The 20,250-nt window shown below is 36.9% G+C and overlaps 1 protein-coding gene across 1 annotated transcript in view; it reads left to right on the top strand.

The window, feature by feature from the left end:
* Positions 1-2,669: 2,669 nt before the first annotated feature.
* Positions 2,670-20,250, top strand: part of LOC6558725 (CUGBP Elav-like family member 4) — a 313,415-nt gene continuing 295,834 nt past the window's right edge. The window contains exons 1-2 of the mRNA XM_043215442.1: positions 2,670-2,927; positions 10,674-10,783. Coding sequence (XP_043071377.1) covers positions 2,897-2,927; positions 10,674-10,783 — 141 coding nt within the window. The 5' untranslated portion in view covers positions 2,670-2,896. The remainder of the gene's footprint in view (positions 2,928-10,673; positions 10,784-20,250) is intronic.

The raw sequence follows: 20,250 nt of genomic DNA on the forward strand, positions 1-20,250 counted from the left end.
TTTGAACAACACCTTGATGTTTTTTTCGATAGCTACTTTAGGCCATATTCCAGGAGCAGCAGTCAACTCAAACAGGCGTCTCGTAAATGCTTTTCACTCAACATCATGCTGTCAATTTGCTAATTAAGCCAAAAGCCGCAAAGTAAAGAAACTTGTTTGATGACAATTGGGGTGGGTAGGCGGAGCAGAGAGAGAGAATATTCCAATTGAGGTCAGTCAAAGACGGGGCCGGACAGATAACTACGAATATCGCTCAAGCATACACGAAAGCAATCAAAAAACTCGTCAAGCCAAATTATAATTGAAAAGCGAAAGCGTTACAAATTTCATTTCTCAACATGAATTTGTGCCAGTCAGCGCACAATTCCCAGAATTCGGGGCGACTTAAAGTAGCGCCTACTTGAGAACTTGAAGTTCTCTCAGCAGGGGGAAGGTGTTCTTTGGCTGTGAGGATTGTGAGGTGTGGGTTGTTCAGACCCTTTGCTCTCTTGCGGCTTTTGAGCTGACTTCTTGGCAGTATTGGATCGTGCTACCGAAAATTGTTGGCATATTTTGGTTATGAAGCAGGCGTGTGGCAAGCAACCTTGCAACATGTTTTCAGTCTCTTTAGTCGCTAAAATTGTATTAGTGCACGCTCCGGAGCCAACCAAAGTTATTTAAATTAAAGTCACATAAATGCCGTTGTCACTAACAAGGCCCCAAAAGCGACTGGGTGCAAGACAGAGATGGAGTGGCAGAGGGAGGGAGAGAGAAAGAGAGCTACAGGGGGGCGTTGGAGTTTTTCCGCTGTGTGCGGCGTCGGAGGCGGCTGCTCCTCTATTATTAATTTAACATTTGCCTGGCATTTCTTAGAGTCGCTGCCATTTTGTTCGCGTCGCTGCTACTCGACTACGTTCATTAGCTTCCGTTACGGAAGCGGAAGTGCTACACAGTCGCGCAGTCAGACATACTCACTGAGTCCTAAACACACACACACATTTCTGTTGCTGTTGTTGTTGTTGTTGTTGACTTCTTCTTCGATTGCAACTACAACGACACCAAAAAGACGATGATTTCCAATTCGACTCTGTAAAGTGAGTTGCCTATTTGTGAAATGCCAAAAGTATTTTTATGGAGTTTTTATGTTGTTTATTGACTTGTGAGCACTGACTCTGGCAACCGTATAGCAAAGTTTCTTAATTTCTTCAATTATTTATGCAATACACTAATGCATATGATTGAGCAACTCATTTACAAAATTTAAAATTTATACGTGAAATGTCTTGATGAATTTGACTTGAATAATTAAATTTGAACGGAGAAACGTGTTAAGAACTATTAAAAACTTGGTAAAAACAATGATTACATGAGAATTTAGTAATATATTTAACTGAAGTTGAGAGTAGCGCATAAAATGATTGGTCAAAGTCTGTTCGGAATTAAATTATATTTCAACAATAAGTATCCATTAAGAGTAGTTAGCTAGTCACTAGTTGAATGAACTTTGTGCTTATTATTTTCACTTAGCCTTGCCCTAACACAGTAATCAATTTAGATTGCATTTGAAAGCTTTTGATTTTTGATAGCCATATCGCTGTTGGTTCAATTCGACATGTCAGTTGACGGCTTTGACTAGTTGACTAACTAAGCAACTAACTGACTTGAATGGCTGACTGCCTGACTGGCTGCCTGATTGTTTCGAATGGTGTCAAACCTATTTTTGGAGTTGCCCAACTGGTATATTGTATTTTTGACATTTAGTTTTGATTGTTGCTGTTGCACGCCGTCGCTTAACTATGTGTTGCCGTTGTTGCCGTACTATGGCGCTAAAGCGGAAGCAAAGAAATTCACTTCCGCAGCATGTGCTTCCGTTTGCTGTGTGTGCGCTTCACTGAGCCGCCCGCCGCCAGCAATTGAGAGAGAGAGAGACGGAGACAGATAGAGAGAAAGAATTAGAGCGAGAGTGACAATGCAGTTCTTAGTATATTTTGTTTACCAAACATTTAATTCAAACTATTTTATCATTTAAAGTTGTTCTCTAAATAATGGCCATGCTCTTAACATTTTCGGCAGCAAAGCTTCTCTTCATTTGGGCTATAAATCATATTTCTCACAAAGCATTGCAATTTGTTTTTGGGCGGATAATAAAAAGGGGAGTTAAACAATAAATCTGTGGCTTAAAGGCATGGAGACTTTGGTATACAAGAAGAGCAACGAGCAAAGGCGAATAGTGACTAATTGAAAAACATTCGTAAGAAAATCATTTTATATATCAACATATACATTTTTGTTTTTTGTAAATATGTATATACATATGGAGATATATCAAATAAATTAAAATATAAAGTCACTCCTTTAAAGAGAATTATTTACGAAAAATAATTATAATATGCAACAGTCAAAAATATTATTTAGTGCTACTAAAAATGTGTATTTTGCACAAATTAAACATTTTAAGTAAGGTCAACAATCTATCTCCTTACAAAACTTCCTTATAAGAACGTTCCCAAAAATTGTAGCAAACTTAAAATATGTTCTTGAATCACTATCGAGATATTACATTGACTATTCTTTACGATGCATTAATTATATACAATAATTCGAGCAATCTTTTTATTTTATTTACAGGCATTTGCGGCTACAAATTGTTGCGGCTTTAAATACGAGTGCGACTATATCGAGAATCAAAGTGTGAAATTCGCCACAGCCGCAAAACTCGCGATTCTGACTGTCATCGGGCCAGTAGTAATACAACAACAACAACAACAACAACAATAATAACAACAGTAGCAGACAGCGGATGCAGCAGCTGCTGTAGAGCAACGTTAACCCCATAAAAACGACATTAAAGCAAACAAACAAACAAATACTATATAATACGTATTGGGAAAGCTGTTAAAAACCCCTTCAATCCAACATGTTGGCCTTTCACAACGAGCACATTGCCAGTGAGTAAAACTCTAGCGTACTTTTTTTTATTGTTTTATTTTTGGGCAGACATGCTAGTCTTTAAGCTTTAAGAGGCAGCCATATTTACAAATATAGTAATAATTTTAAAAGCACAGACGGAAACGAATGGTCCGGCCTGGTTTTGGGTAGGGCTATGGGAATGAGTTCAAGTTGCTGGTTCTGGTTTTGGTTCTGGTTCTGGTTCTGGCTCTCATTCTTGGCTGGCAGGAAAAATTGTAGAAATTTGTACACATTACAAACACTTGGGACACGGCAATTACACTTAAAAGGCAACTAGCGCCATTAAGCAATGTGCTTCGGGAGCAAGCAGCTGCTCATATGGGACGCCAGCCAACCAGAACTTGGAAAAGGGGCCCAAGCAAAGGCGAAGCCGACTTTTGCCAGTTTTGCAAGCTAAAAAAGCGAATGAAGGCAATGAAACACAGTCTGGCAACACTTGCAATCCATTAACTGAAATGATGCGCCATTATGTTATTATTAAAAAGAAGGAAAAAGAAAATACAAATATTCCAGACCTCCTTCTTGTGCCTTAGGACTTTGGATACAGATACATAACACATACGCCTCAATTGGCTTGTGTTTCTTAAATGTGCTGCAAAATAATCAAGCAGTAAATATGAGATAAAAATAGAGTTATATTATTGCAAATTATGTTGTTCGTGGAATATAAAGTAAGGATGTATATTAAGTATATTATTTAAAAAGTTATAGATCAAATATAAATCATATATACGATTTTTCAAGTTGGGTTACTCCATTTAAAGCCAGGTTAAGTTGCTGTCAACTTCGACACAAATGGAGCCAGTTGAAAAGAGCACAAATATTGACAAACAGACGCCAGTCATCATTGGCTTGAACTCTGAGCACTTTGCTGTGAACCCAGCTTAGTCAGTCAGTCGGTCGTGTACATTAAATTCAATTGAATATTTCATAAGCTACCAAACAACAAAGTACAACAATAACATAAGCAGCAGAGAAAACGGCGCCCAAACACGAAAAACGGCTGCCAAAATAGAAGCCAGAATACCAACAACAGCAGCAGCACCAACAATAACGACAGCCATTCACAGTCTGCAAAAGTAAAAGCATACTTTTTGGCGCTTTTGCTATTGCAATTGTCTGTTTATATATATGTCTATGTGTGTGTGTGTGTGTCTAGTGCTGTCTATACGTCCGGTTCGTCTGGCTCGATTGTGCTCGCTGATAATGGCCGCTGAACTTTGCTTTATTACATGCAAAAAAAAAAGAAGAATGAGCTACTATTTTTTGTCGAAGGTAGATTGTATACCCTTACCACATAATATTATAATTTAAATGTCTAAAGGAAGTTTTCTTTAACGATTTATTAAACTAGAATAAACGGCTTTAAAAAAAATATATAAAAAATAAATAAAAATGCAAATATTATTCGATTTAGTGAAAAATTGGATGACTGCTGACAAGTGACTTCTTCATAATTTCTTTAAATATTTCTTAGCGAATTAATGTACAATTTATATATGTCTGCCTTTTGCTTAATTACACCTCTTATGCTGAACATCTTAAAGCTAAACAGCCTTAGATTGGCTAATGTTTCACACTTAATGACATATTTGTAAGACCCTCTAAAAGGGTATCAAAAAGAAGGCTTGACATGGCCAAAAGTCGTAGCCAAACCACAGACACGCTGGCAAGCGGCAAAAGGAGCAAAACAAAAAAAAAAAACAACATCAACCAAATTCAAAATAATAAAAAAAAGTGGAGGCAATTGCTGGGCGTGCCACTCAACTTTTAAAGTGGCACTCAAACAAAGCAGCAGTCGTGCAAAAAAATTCCCCCAGACAAAAACGAACAAAACTTGAAAATAAATTTTGGGCAATGTGCGGCGCAACATGCGAAAGTAGACGAAGAGGGAGAATTGGTCGAGGCATATATATAAATGCCGCCTTATTAGTCAAATATGAATTATGCACTCCGCTCATATTATCTAATATGCCACAGGCGTCTAGTTAAATATTTGACGCCCACCAGACCCCATTTATGCCTGCTCTCACGTAATTTGCCAGGTATTATGGGTTACATAAGTTATTCATTAAGTTATTATGTGTTTAAAGCTCAGACAATACAGGCATGAACGTTGAAGGGCTCGAGAAGTGGTGCTCAGCTTTTATTGTTTATTGGCAGTGCTCGGAATACACTCAAGATGCCCACACACCTACACACACACACACACACACACACACTTCAAGAATCCTTGCTGGTCTGGCTGGGACTTTCGTTGCTTTGATCTGACTTTACCTTTTGTTAAACGTCTTAAGTGCAGCTTCGCTTGTTGCACACCTCTCCAGTTACCAGTTACCAGTTACCAGCCCGTATTTTTATTTTCTTCCCCCCATGCCGGAAATGGTTATGCTTAATGGCTTTTCAGTTTACGTTTTAGTTGCTTTTTGTTGTGCTGCCTTACCGTAAGCGTCTTTAATCGTAGCTGGCTTATAATTTATTTAGTTGCGGTTTCAGACATTGCAGCAACATCAATTGCTTTTTGAACTTCGTATACAACAAAACATGAATAAGTTAACTGGTTTTTGTTTTAGATAATTGTGTGATATATATGAGTATATTGTAGCTTGTAGCTATTAAAATAAATAAAGTGGGATAATAGGCTTTGGCAAACAGCATTTGAAAGTTAGAAGGGGAATCTTTGCAATTTCATTCCGTCTTTCAAGCTGTTGCTGTGAGACTTTCTATTAAATTTATTTCAAAAACTGTTTTCATGTTTTAATGACTTGGTGTCTCTCGACTAGAGCTTTGTTACTACTTTGCCTCTACTGTATTTTACATGTGTAAAAGTTAATTTGCTGCCAGCGGGGTTTTTCCCGTATGTTAAGGCGGCTTAGACTTGAAGTAGTTACTGCTTTAGATCGATATCTAAAGCCGTTGAGTTAAATTGAGTTTGCTAAAGTTTTATTACATGGTTTTTTAGGGTATCTTTCTGCTGTCCTACAAGTGAGTTAATGTGGGGATTAGGCAAACGGTTTTCAAAGTGACTCAAACTGGTACAAAAGTTGTACATTGAGGGTACCTTTAGATTGTTAACTAAATTGTATTTCAGCTTGAAGAATATGTGGCAGTTGCTTAAGTAAAAAGTGAACTAGAAGTGACTTTTTATATGGGTTTAAGAAATATACTTAAACCATTTCCACACCAGCTTTAGAAAGTTTGTCAAAAGTAGGCAGGAATAATATAAATATATATAAAAAATGATAATTATAATAAATATAAATTGTGTGAGTGTGAAGAGTATCTTATATGTGACTCGTATAAGGACTAATATTTTACGATATAGTGCCAATGTCCCTTTTTTTTGCCAAAAACTCAATCAATTCTAATCCAATCGTACGCAACAAATGTTGATCATATTACATGATTTCTATAAATCATATTAAGTTAATGTTTTACATTTCTCTATCACACTCCTTGTTCACTTTTCACATTTGAATGTCAGTGTTAAAGGTTAAATACACACACACACACATACTTTTTTGTGGGTCATAAATAAAGTATTCAGCCTGCGGTTTTGTTATGCCGTTTGCACTGCATACTTTTGTGCGTACGCAAACTGAAAACTTTTCACTTTTCACTTTCACATAAAGCAAACAAAGCAAAAGACAACGTAACCCATCCGGAAGCCATTTGTATACATATATTTCTCTGTGGCTGACCAAAAACTGACATTTAGCAGACATATTAACATGAGCGACGAGCATGTTAATGAATCACTTTGGCCGCAGCCATAAGCGCAAAACAGGGCCAAAAATCCGCTGACAAAGTACCAGAACCAGCGGTAACCACTCAAAACTTGATGGTTCCTTGTGGTTCCGCCAAACAAACAAACAGCCAAGCCAATGAATAAAAAAAGAGTGTATGCCAACAAGCAGCAAAAGTGAAAAGCGAAAAATGCCAAGCGACTTGAAGAATTTAATTAGCATAAGTTTTGTGCGGAAAGTGAAACAAAAATTGAAAAATAGAAATATCAAAGAGGACAACGATGCGACGGAGGCGGTGCATGTTTTATGTATGTATTTATATTGTGCAAATAAGTTTATTTTATTAAAAGTTGCAAAACATTTCGCCAAGCGCAATGGCAAATGTAAGTAGGAAAAAGTGAAAAAAATAACCAAACGAAACACACCCCACGAAAAAGAGAAGAGCCAGCGAGACGGGCACTTGTGTACTTTGCTGTCAAAGTCATTCAAATTCAGTGCATGCATAAAAAATTAACTTAGCAGAGCCATCCGTCCAGCCAAACTCCCACCCAAAAAACCCAACTAAACAACGAGTCATAGCAGAGAATTAAAGGTCTCACTTTTGTGGTAGCCAAAAAGTTCTTTAGAGTGCCACTCCAATGAGTACTCAGTACAGGGAGCTGGGCTTTGATGAGTTGCAATTAAAATTGGTGGCTTGGCCTTGTCGTTAGAGCAAAGCACTGAGAGCGTGGCAGCCATCAATTGAATTTTGATTAGTTAGTTGGCCAAAGCAAATGTCGACAAAGTTTGAATAGAATACTATAAATACGCAGCTGAAGGACGCAAGATTGTTGCCGAATGCCAGATGATTTTTCAATTACCCTTGGCACAATTTTTGAGATCTTTCAGAATTGCTTGGTTTTAGTATTCATATTTATGCTTTATGTAAGTTTGGGCCTGCTTTAATTTATATATTATTTGATAGAGGTATACTCGAAGAAATGATTACTGATTAAATGATAGCTTGTTTTCTATTAATTTATTATTTTTAATGGTAACTAAAAGAACGAGTTAGCCTTGCATATTTATTTAAAATTTTATACCCGTAGTTGTCAGCTAACGTTAAGCAAGCGACGTTCGAATGACACACAAACAAACATTTATATTTTTTAATAGATACTGTCCAGTGAGAAGTATTTCTGGGAAGCATTTAATGGCAATTGGTATGAGCAATTAAAACCATTTGCAAACGTTTAGTTTGCTTAAAAGTTCTGTCATTTTGTTAATTTGTTTCGGCTCCTTTTTGGTTACTGGGGTTTTTGCTGTGTTGGTCGTGTCAAGCGGGTTAAACGCGGCGTATGCGTAACTAATTGCTTTGACCAGGCAGCTAACGGCAGTTACTACACATACACATATACCCACTACTGAGCACCACAACGAAGGGTCGGGGTAGCCATTTAAACGATGCCAATTTGAAGGCCACTCAACGGCGCGCAAGCACACAACCAGAACAGGACTAAAACTAAAGACCAGAAGGAGGCACTTGAGTGCCAAAGCGCTTCTAGTCCTCGCAACGACGCACATGTTGCAAATTGTCGCCAAACGTGCGAGCTGGAAAAAAAGGGAGGGGTGATGGTGGGGGGAGGGGGCTAGGTGGAAGGGTTCGAGGTGCACACACAAAAACCAAACAAAGCGCCGCACAACAATAGAGTCCAAGCCAGTTGTTGTTTTTCCTACGAACGGCACGTTATAAAAATTGTATTTTAAAAGTCATTAGCAGCTTTTCTGGCTGTCATTGCGAATTGCGCGGCGAGGAGTTGACAAGCGATTCGCTCGCCATTTTGTTTTCATATTCCTCGTCTTTGTTGTTGTTTCTATTGCTGATGTTGTTGTTGACGTCGCAAATGCGACACACACGCTCCACAACACGCATGGCGCCCTATTGTTGTTTCCTTTGTGATACCCTGTGCACAATTGCTGCTGAAAGAGCTTATTAAAATTTTGATCCTCTTCCAACAAAATCTGCGAAATGAAAAACTTATAAATAGTAAATAGGGACAAGAGTTTCTTTTTTTTTAAGAATAAGTAATATGTATTTTGAGAACTTTAAATTTGAAAGTCTTTAGAAGAACTTTAAGAACTTAAACGATGTAATAATATATTAACAACATTTACACACATTGAAATTTGGAAATTATTAGAGTAATAAGTGTTTGTGCGAGGTATCTACAGGTTGAGCAGCTATTAATTTGTTTTGTGATAATGTTTTTATTTGTATTTTGGGTTTTTAGTTTTGTTGATTTTTTTTTTTTTTTTTGGCTATTCGGGTTTTGTTGGTGTCGTGTTTAGAATATATTTTGTAGCACATTTCTTGCCTGAGATAACTGACTGCAATTAGTGAACATTGAGGAGAAAGAGAGCGTGTCCTGACAACGACCACACACATATATGAGTGATTTTTAATTAATAAACTCATTAGGCCTGGCCTTGCTGTTGTGCTGTCGGTGCTTGCTGTGTTTTACTCATTTTAATTACTGGCAGCTGCCGTGTGTTTGAGTATATGGTTGACCCGTTGCTGCCACATAATTTCCTGGCATTTCAACAATGTGTCGACAATTTTTATGTTTTTAGACGTTTTGGCTTGTTTGGCAGCAGCAGTAGCAGCAGCAACAGTCGACGTCTCCGTCGCCGTCGCCGGTTCGCTGGCAGCTTTTGTTGCCATTGCTGTCGTTCAACTTTTGACGTGTTGCATGAGGCGCGCCAGACAAAAGGCACCACCCGACCGAGCAGACCGAACAGGCCAACCAGAGGCGAGGCTAGAAACGTGCGAGAGTTTGCCTAAAAATTAAATATAATTGTTGTTGTTGCTGCGGTTAGCTGGTTAACACTACTGAGGACAGGCAACACCACAGGCACACTGACGACGACAGCAGACATCAGACACCAGACAGCAGCAGAGCAGCAGTTTGGGTATGGGTCTGGGCTGGGGCTCGTGTCCATGCTGTGTGACGTTGAAAGAACCACATATCATCATAGTTGGTATGCAAGTTGGTGTTGGTTCTGCTGTCGTTCTTATTATTGTTGTTGTTGTTTTTTCTTTGGTTCTTGCCTGACATGTTCTACTTAGTTCTCGATATTTGTTGTACAGAGGCGGCGTTAGATGGGCATATAATTAATAAAGGGAGCGCTGTCAATATAGAAAATTAATCCTATATTTATATGATCTACACACTTTATTAATTGATTTAATTAACTTAAATTAAGCCTTTGAACAGTTTATAAACAGAGCTGGTGTTATTTGCTGAAGTTACGTTTTTATAGAAACCTTAATATGAATATGTTAATAATTATTATTTTGTTATTATTAAATATAATTGAGAAATAAACGAATACATTTGTGTAGAGAATTCAGCCCATACTCACTGACTTAATCAAACATTTTACATAACATGAGATATTTATTAAACATACAAGAATAGTTAACTCCTACCATGAACAAACTGTGCTTGCCTAAGTACATAAAAAACAGAGTTGTACAAAAAATGATGTTTAAAAAATCACACGCTTTTATGAAATGGTCACAAAACGCCGGTAAACAAGTTGACGCGCTCAACACGCAAAGCACCACGAAATTATGCGCAGTTTAGGATTAGAGGGGGAGGAACGAAGGATGAATAATAATCCACACAGGAGCTTTAATTGAGCGACAAAACAAAATAACTGACATGTTAAACATGAAAATAGTCATGCGAAATAGATAGAGAAAATTGGGATGAGTTAAGCTATTTTTATGTTTGTTTTACATTTACAAATATAATCACAGCTTAGCTTTGAGCTTAAGCGCTTTGTGTTACATAAATTTTTATTTTTAAATGAGCTCAAATTACTGACTGTTAGGTTATTTGTTGGATAAACTAACAATCAGTATCACATGTAGGCTAACCAAGTATATCAATAAAATAATTATTTCACTAATTTGTTCTACGCTTTCAATTACAGGTTGCGCCTTCCTCACTTACTTCAGTCCGGACAGCTCGACAACAGCTGCGAATTCACCCACGTCTGGAGCTCAGGCAACGCTTTACAATGACAAACAGTCTTTAACAGGGGTAAGTCAAAATCTGTATATTCAATTTGCCAAGTCTCCCTCACAAATAAAGGAATGCTACACAATTAATTGTATATGTAAACGCACTTTTGACATTTATCTAAACTGCAAACATTTTTATTTCTATTCTTTTACTTCATTTGCATACTTTATACTATTTTTGTCATAAATCAGAACCAACAAACTAAGCTCAACAAATTAGTTATGCAAAAAACTTTGCTTTTTCATTATTTTTTTTCTATACACAATTATTTGGAGGAGTTGCAATCCTTAAGCCAGCTAACTTAATTTTATTATATTTGTTGGAATTTATGCATACATTTGCTGTGGTAATATTTCTTTGTTATTTTGTGTGGTCTGAAGAAGTATTTAAAAATATACATATATTTGATATAAAGATGTGATCTAGTTCTTAACTATCCGTGATTCTGATTCCATGCTATTTTTAAATGACTCACATGATCCTGTGGCACCAAATTTTAGTTGTTACATAATAAGTTTAAAAGTATAAAGTCAACTTAACTTTAAACTGGTCTTATACATATTTTTTAAGTGTATTCAACTTTCGGCTAGCCGAAGATAGCTTTGCTTTCTAGTTTTATATATAGCTCTGTTCACACTATTAACTTTATCCATGCAGTTTGTTTTAGTTTGATTATTAATTTATATACATTTAATTTGCTTTCTTCTAACTTTTACTGAATGACAATTGCAAAATTTTGCACAGCATTTTGGTTGATAGTTTTCTGTAGTGGTAGTTTTTGTTGTTGTTGTTGCAGGTTGTTTCAATTGTGATTAATTATTTTTGTAAAATATGTGCACTTTCCCCTCCACTAATTTTGGTTGATTTTGGCAATTAGCAGCAGGCGTCTGCGTGTGTTTGCGGGCGTGGCAAATGTCTGCCAATGGCTGTAAATTAAATATTGCAAATTTATAACAATTTTCACAGTCAATAAATAAAGAACACGTGTAAATGTGTAAATATGTTAAACTAACGTATGCTTTTGGTTTTCTATTTGATTGCTGCTGCTGCCGCCAGAAGCCAGAAGCGCATTTAATATTAGCATAACATCCAGTTAATTGAAATTGTGTGTAATGATGCCAATGAAAGCAAACAGAAAATGTGGATATCCTGCCCGTAGACCTGTCAAAAATTTAATTTTTCTGTTTGCAAATGCCAACACATTATTAAAAAATTAATATTCTTAATTCCTATTAAAAAAAAACCATGTATATATGTTATATAATATTTGGAATACCTATCTGCCATCAATACTGTTCTTCTTACCAAGGGTAAGTGGCGTCTCTTTCTAGCATTCAATCTCCTGCTCTCACTTTCAAAAAATACAATTGCATAAATTGCCTGGAATTCATAACCAAAATTAATTTTGCATAAATTATTAAAAACCAAACATAAAACATTGCAACAACTGCAGCAGCGACAGACAACAAGAAACAAGTTTATTGAATATGCAAAATTTGCATTTTAAGACAAAAAAAGTAAAATTGAATTTCTCCACTGCCCCTCCTCCGCATCGGCGAACAAAAATAGATGGATAGATAGCCGCAGCCTAGCATTTTTGGCTTGAATTACTTTTGCTCTTGTTTTCATATTTTCTTTGTCTACAGCCCACACACAAACACACACACACACAACGATTTTGTGGTCGTTTTGTATAGAAATTTATTACATTTTCTCTGCGTGAGAAGGAAGTGCAAGAGTGAGGGGGAAGAGTGGTTTGGCAACGGGGCTGAGAGAGTTTCTACCTCATTCAGAACTTTGTTTGTGCCACTTGTGCGGCGGCAGTTTTGCAACAACTTTGCTGCCAACTCTTTTGCATTGTTATTGTTGTTGTTGTTGTTGTTGTGGAGAGGGCTGTTGTTGTTATTGTTGTTGTGATACTTATTAAAATATTCTTAGAAAGACAACAAGTTGAGAAGAGTTCTTGCAGGTTTTTTCCTCTCTTTCGTTTTTGTTGTCTCTGACCCAAGTGCGCCCTTTGTTATTTTAATATTGTGAAGCACTAGGAGAGCAGAGGAGTGGAGAGGCGGACAGACAGGAAATGCAAGTACTTTTGCATAATCAATTGTGTAATGCAATAGCTCATTCATTGATGCCATTTTTAATTAACTGCGGCAAGTGGCTGCAGAGTGTCAAGAGTCCAGAGTCAAGAATTGAGAGTCGAGAGTCTCTGCAATTCGAGTATTCGTGTTTGATCGAAACGCTGCTCGAACAAGAAACTTATCAGTGGAGTATATAACTTCCGTTTCCGCTTCAACATACTTTGCCAAAGTTTGTGCAAATGAAATGCGCCTGTCCGCAAAAGGAAACAGTTTAGCATAAAAATAAAAAGTCAAGTTTCCCAAAAAAAAAAAAAAACAATAATAGTGAAATCCTTGGACTCTGACAACTCCGGCAACTGAAAGGCAGGCATACGCCATACTGGCTGTCGGGCTAGCATTATCTGAATCTTATACGCTGCCTTGTCGTATTCAAATTTCTATTTAAAAAGTCACACAGAATTGTATGTGTGTGTGTGTGTATGTGGGCGGAAAACTTGTGCTATGGCTAAATGCAATGCAAGGAAATCATAACGGAAATTTTTTCGAAAATGAAAAATATCTGCAGCCGAGCGCTGAGTGCACAGGATGTGGGCAGTAACTTTGCACACATGCCAGCAAGGCAGCCATGCAGGCAGTCGTCGGCCCAGGAAGTGTCTGCGAAGAAATTCTAGCGGAAAATACCAAGCGGCACAATACCAACCCACCCTCCTCCATCCCGCACTCAAAAATAAAAGAAGAGCATATATGCAGTAAATAATAAAGCGCATACTTTAAGAGTGGAACACATCCCAGTCCACAGCTGCAACCGCCGCTGGCGCCATTGATTAATGGCCGCGGGCCTTGCTAATTCTCTGCAGCGGCAATAAAGACTTAAAATGTATCTTTCCATATATGTACATGTGTTTATACATACGCATACATCTACACAGTACATATGCGTTGTCTTTTTTATCGGAAGGAGATCAGGTTCCAGTCATTGTGCTTGGCCTCTCTGTCCAGCTGTAAAATATTTTTGCTTACGTGGCCATGTAAACACACATAGCGAACCAATGACCACAAAAAAGAAAGAGGAGGAGAAACAAAAAACGAATAAGAATAAAAGAAATCTGCAGAAAAACTGCCGAAATCAGCAGAAAAAATTTAACCACAGTCTGCAATTAATCAAGCACGCCCATGTCTAAAAGGAAGAAGGAGTGGGACAAGTAATCTATGCATGCTAGCGACCCTAAAATGCTCTACTTGAGATGAATAATTTAATTAACAATTTTTTACTTCTTTATTTCTTGTTAATTAATATAATATATAAAATTAAATTTTTTTAAAATGAGCCAAGTATTAAACAGAAAATCAACTATAGAAACAATTGAATTAACTAAGTGTGAACGAGCTCAAAGTCATCTTTATAATCGAATTATTGATGATTTTTAGTTCGGGAAAACTAAAACTAAATTGTTTTTTTTGGATCTTAGTCAAAGGTCATAGCAGTCAGCAAGACTATAAGTAATTATGCTTGTCTTGAAAAATATTAAAGAGTCATTTGAAGGGCTACATCAAAGATGGCTAAAGGACAAAGCGCTTGATGAAACCATTTTGTTTTCCTTTTTCTGGGATTATCTAGCTATCAACTCATTAAAATAGTTTGGAGATGGGTATAATATAGTCTGAACATAATCAATCATAGGGAGGATAAGTCCAAACGTAAGAATGAGTTGTAGGCAACTCTTTTTTTTTTTGTTTTTGATTTTTTATCGATATCATTATCATTAACTCAAAATTAACTTGAAATCATATTTCCCTTAAGATATATTCTCATATATGTGCTACGATATTAAAGGCTTGTTTAGTGGGTATCTTCTAGTTGGTATATTTTGAGATCTACATTTTGATTTCTTTCGCGAATAAATTACCACCAATTTCTGATGCTCGAGCTCAGGCCTTGGTCAGGTTGAGTTGATAGGGAGGACGTCGCGGTTGCCATCGATTTTGGCGACGGCGTCAATGCTGCCGCTTCAATTTGGCAATTTATCTGGCCCATCTGCATTTGTTGATTTTGTGCCAGGGAGTGCGCCGCAATGTATGCGATTGTCCGCTTTGCATAAGAGCTAACGAACTAGATTTTTTCCTCGTACTTGGGCGGCTTGGTGGTTTGGAGGCTTGTATTGCTTGGAGCTGTGTCTGCACTCGGCGCGCTTCATTGGCATATCAATCAACGACCAAAAGCGGGAAATGAATTCGCTTACTCACACGGGCTGCCGACGAGACAGAGCAGAATGTGGATGCCACGGATTTTTATTCTTTTCATTTGGGTTTTCTTCTTTTGCTGATGTAGTTGGTGTTGTTTGTGTTCTTGTTCTTGTTGTTGTTGTTGTTGGCGTGGCCGGATGCCATTTTAATTAAGTGTTGGGGCCTGTAACCAAACCAATGCGAGGACGATGGCGTCGGTGTTTCTGGCGCCTGGCCAAAGCCTTTTTTGGCCTGTCTTCTCGCTCTGACCGTAAGGAATTTAACATTTAGAACGGAAGTGTGCACAACAAAAACCAAAAAACAAAAAAAAGGAGCAGGAAATACAGGAACCAGCTGAGCAGTGACAGCTGTGGGGTGTAGTTGTAGTTGGTGTTGTTGTAGTCGCTGGCGATGGTTGCGACTGACAGTTTAATTATTATTTTTGCAAATCAGTAAATTAATTAAGATGACTGAGATTTCAAGGAAAAACGACAGCAAACAGTATAAGTTAAGCACGCTATGCCAAAATCTGCTTGTTAATCAATTAAAAGGTCACGCATGCAAAGATTCTGTTCACCAAGTGGAGTGTCAGAATTAGTTTTTATAATCCAAAATATATGCCATGTACTGCATTGGGTCTGAGATTGCTTCTCCTTTAACACACACTGAGAAAATAAAATGTTACATTGCTGATAGCAATGTGGTACTGCCAAGCACGTTTTGACCCAGATTTTGCACGGAATGACAGAGTTAATAACGAATGAAGTTGATGCTCAGTATTAAGTTTGGTAATTTGTTTCTAAATCTGTCAGCCTTTTTTTGGTATGTTTCTTATATTACTTTTAAAAATGTACTTCGCAGACTCTGATTTATTTTATGTTCCTCCTCCTAACGTTTTAGTTAAAACGGTCGTGACGTGTTTACTTTATTCAGTTAATAATGGTCTGATTTTTACCCGTTTTAAATGGCCACCGTGTATAATAACTTAATTTCCTTTGGTTACAAGCAAAAGGCTTGCCAATCCCGCTGTAAGCTCGCTTAAAAGACACTTTTGGGCTTATAATGGTCTAATGAGTCTTTTATATGCCTGCGCCTCCATTTAATACCCTTCCCATACATGTATCCAACAGCAAGGACAAGGGATTGCACTTTGCTCGTGCTCCTGCCACTGTTTCTGTTCCTGTTCCATATGGCGCTCCCGTTACTCGTTGCTTGCAATTAAATCCGCTTTGCAAATTTATGACCAACGAATTGCTCTTTGCGGTTTTCACAGCCCCAACAAAAATACACAAAATATTCGAGCTATGCCATCCTTTGCTCTGAACGAGCATGTCGCTGTGGGCATTACGAGTAAGTGAGTTTTTCTACTAGTATATATGGCATACAGATGTTGTATGCAAAGAGAATGGCAAGTCTTTGGGCATGCCCGCTTTTAGCTACCTTATGTTCGATTTGAAAGTGCCTGCTCTCGAGTGCGCACTCAAATGAAAATGTACACGAGGCACAAAAATGGGGAAAACACGCAACAGTGGCAAAAGAAGCAATTAAGCATAAAGCGTACAGATAAAAAGTCAAAGAGCTGAATAAACCAAAAAACAGTGCAGAAATTACAACGAAAAAATAGGAAAAAACACCAAAAAAAAACTGTTGGTAATGAGGCAAACGGGTCTGCTTGATTAATGTGAGTAGATGCCTCTCCCTTTCTCTATCTCTTTCCCTCTCTCTGTGTCTCTTTCCACACATATATTTGAAGCCGCAACGGGCCATAAAAATTGTCAGACTTTTGGTGTGTGTACGAAAAAGGCAATTTTCAAGTTTTTAGAAAATCCATGAAATGTGGTTCCTGCGACTATAAAGAGAATATTTTATGCAAGCGCATGTGTAAAAATATATTTTATTAGAGGAGCTGTGTGGGTGCCACATTGCTTTTCATGATTGCAGCAGCAGTGAGAGTCTCTTTTGCATTTCAAAAATGCCAGCGAGCGCGACATTCTTTTTATTTTTTTTTATTTTTTTTTTATTGAGAACACAGACAGCTGAAGTCTCGACACTGTAATAAAAATGTCGAAATCCTTGCGACGTCTGTGCACTTGAAGAGCACACGCCTGCCAAGGTGCTTGCGATATATTTATCACGCCATTGTCATCCTCAACAGTACCAGCAGCTACAAGCAACACCAACGGCTGCATCAAGTGGCAACTGTTGCTATCTGCAAATTAAAGATTAGTTTTAGTCACTTTAAGCAATGCAGGTATTTCAGTTATAAGTCAAGTCATTTACTGGCATCTTTAAACTTTCAATTTTTGTAGGTAGTTATTTAAACAATGTTAACATGAGTCTATCAAACTAACTTTGACTGAAACCTGATGAAAACAAACCGCAAAGCGTCACCCTTAAACTGTTCACTGTTAACCAGAGACAATGGGTAGACTACAAATGGCTAACAGAAGCTAAAAATAAAATGTCATGAAAATTCTATAGAAAAAATGTGTTCATATGTTAAGAGCGACGCGAAACCAGAAACCAAACACAAAACATATGGCCAAATCCTTTGCAACTGCAACTGGACAGTTGCATACATTTTTATTTTGTAATTTATTGAATTTTAAAATGTTATTTTTTCACGCTTGTCAACAGCCAAATGCCATTTTTTCGCCGTTTGTGCATATTGCGCTTTGTAATTATACTCTGTAAAGTGCATAAGGTCGCTCTGTTATTTATTCGGAATTAAATCATTTGGAATGCCTAGGAGTTAAACTACTAAGTTTTTATTTAGCACTTTAGAAGTGCTAAGCGAACTTTATAATGATAGAGTCTATTATCCAGTGTACTCAATGAATAAGTTTCCTTTTTCTCAAAGCAAATTTAAAGCTCTTTCTTATAAATTCAGAGTATTTAAAATTAATATTCTTGGAAAGTCTTAACTACACTTTATACTTTATTATTAACTATTTGTAGGCCACATATTTTAAGTTTTCTCTCTGTTTTATGTTTGTACTGGCTATTTCAATTTGAGTAACGCCATTTTAATTTGAATTAATTGCGTGCCGAGTCCGGCTAAATATTTTTTGCACGTTTTTGGTGAGCAGTGACCGGAAATGCTCGTTTGCCTTTGATCCGTTGTGCTTTTGTATAGAATGTGGAGCAGCTGTTTGTTGCCGTATTTGCATAAATTTACAAAAAATATATAGAGTGAGACTGCATTCAGAATGATATATTTTGATAAGTTTTGTGGAAAAATACAAGTTGAAATTGCTTTTCAATTAAATTTAAATAAGCGCTGCCTTCATAAGTTCAATGGTATTGTTTTGGCATCCCGCATATATATATTTTTTAATTATTTAGAGACATTGTATATTAACGTGTGTATACAACTGGTAAAATTATTATGCCAGACATTCTGAGTAATTGAAAATGTTTGAGCTGCTTTTGTGCGTGGGTTGCCGCTTCTTGGTGGTGTATAAATTACGCGACATTGACATCTGAGTAATTTACTTCAAAATATAATAAATAGCAGGTGGCTTTTGAAGTATTGCTGTAATCTTGAAAATCTTGAATGCGTATTTTATATGAAAAATTGTGGCAATCATATTTTATAATATATTCCATTTTATGTTCGGTAAAATGTGCTTTAAGTATGCTAATAAATATGTGCTTCAACTTTGTGATAAGAGTTTAACGTTTCGGCATTTGATATTTAGGCATTTCTCTATTATTAAATGTATATATTTTATTATATATTTTTTAATCGGCTTGGGGAATTTTTAAATTGGTTTCTATTTTGTAGACACGAGACACTTTTCAACTAAGTAGTTTGATTTAAATGCTTTGTTTTTTTCTTATCTTATATGAGAAATAAATTCATCACCAAAAGCATAACCTCTTAATAAAATGATTTAATTTATTTTGCATGCCCCAGAGAAGAGCTAATATTAAAATAAACTATTATGTCCATATTGCATGCCTTAAGCATATTTCACACACGCCAACCCTTAAGCTAAATATTGTGTGAATACGATAATTGTTAATTCTTAATAACATATATTTAAATAATAATTGCATATGGTAAGTATAAAATCTATTTGTCTGAGTCTGTTACTGTGCTTATTTATGTGTTTAAGTCCTTAAGCAAGTTCTATTGTCCACTCATAATTTACGTTAACTCATGAGACAGCAGTTTCTGCTGATAAGGACAGGCTAAGAACAGAATATTATAAATACATATATTTTTGTTGTGGAAATTAACTATAGATATTGACTTTTCAATCACACTTACCCAAGTAATTGTTATTGAAAAATATTGAATTAATTAACCACAAATACAAAAAAAAAAAATAATAATAATATCCTTGATATAAATCGATGTTGTTATTGACTTCATATATTGATGTTGTTCTATAATTGATGTTGTTGTTGTTGATGTTGTTCTACTACTACTACTACTACTACTCCTAAGCTAAACTAAATTTAAACTAAACTAAACAGTATCTCCTACCAAATACATATAACAAATATACTTCCATATGATGATTTTAATTGATTGATGTGTTTTCTTTACACTTTTCATTTACGTTTCCTGCTCTCTATTTTCCTACTCGATGTTGTATAAATGTTGTGGCAATTACACATATACTAGTGGCCGTTCCGATCGCTGTTGTTGTGCTTCCCCCTGTGCCTTCTCTCTCTCCAAAAAACTCTTTATCAATCTAATTGCAGGTCGCGTATCCTTGCGGCGCCTTGAGCCTGCGACGCATGCGTTGGCGACACCATCAGCAGCAGCAGCCGCAGCAGCAACAACAACAACGACAGCTCTATGGGGCTCCCTATGCGCGATTGGGCCTCGCCCAGCGACTGCACCAGCAGCAACACCAACACCAACAACAACGGCAACTACAGCAACAGCAACAGCAACACCATCATCAGCAACATGAATTGCAGACATCGTCGGGCGTTGGCCTCATCAGCAGAAGTCGCAGCAATTTGCGTGAAATTTGTAAAACGCATGCAATTTGCTAACAACAATTGATTGCCCCGACCGAAGGAGCTACAGCAACAGCAGCAGCAGCAACAACAGCACTAACAACAACAGCCACAACAACATTAAGTAGTAGTGTTCCGGTTAACAGCTTAAAAGCAACAGCACCAACAACAACAACAACATCAACTACAGCAGCAACAACA

This window comes from Drosophila grimshawi, unplaced genomic scaffold, assembly GCF_018153295.1.
Source record: "Drosophila grimshawi isolate 15287-2541.00 unplaced genomic scaffold, ASM1815329v1 contig_44, whole genome shotgun sequence".
In the NCBI taxonomy this organism is placed as follows: Eukaryota; Metazoa; Arthropoda; class Insecta; order Diptera; family Drosophilidae; genus Drosophila; species Drosophila grimshawi.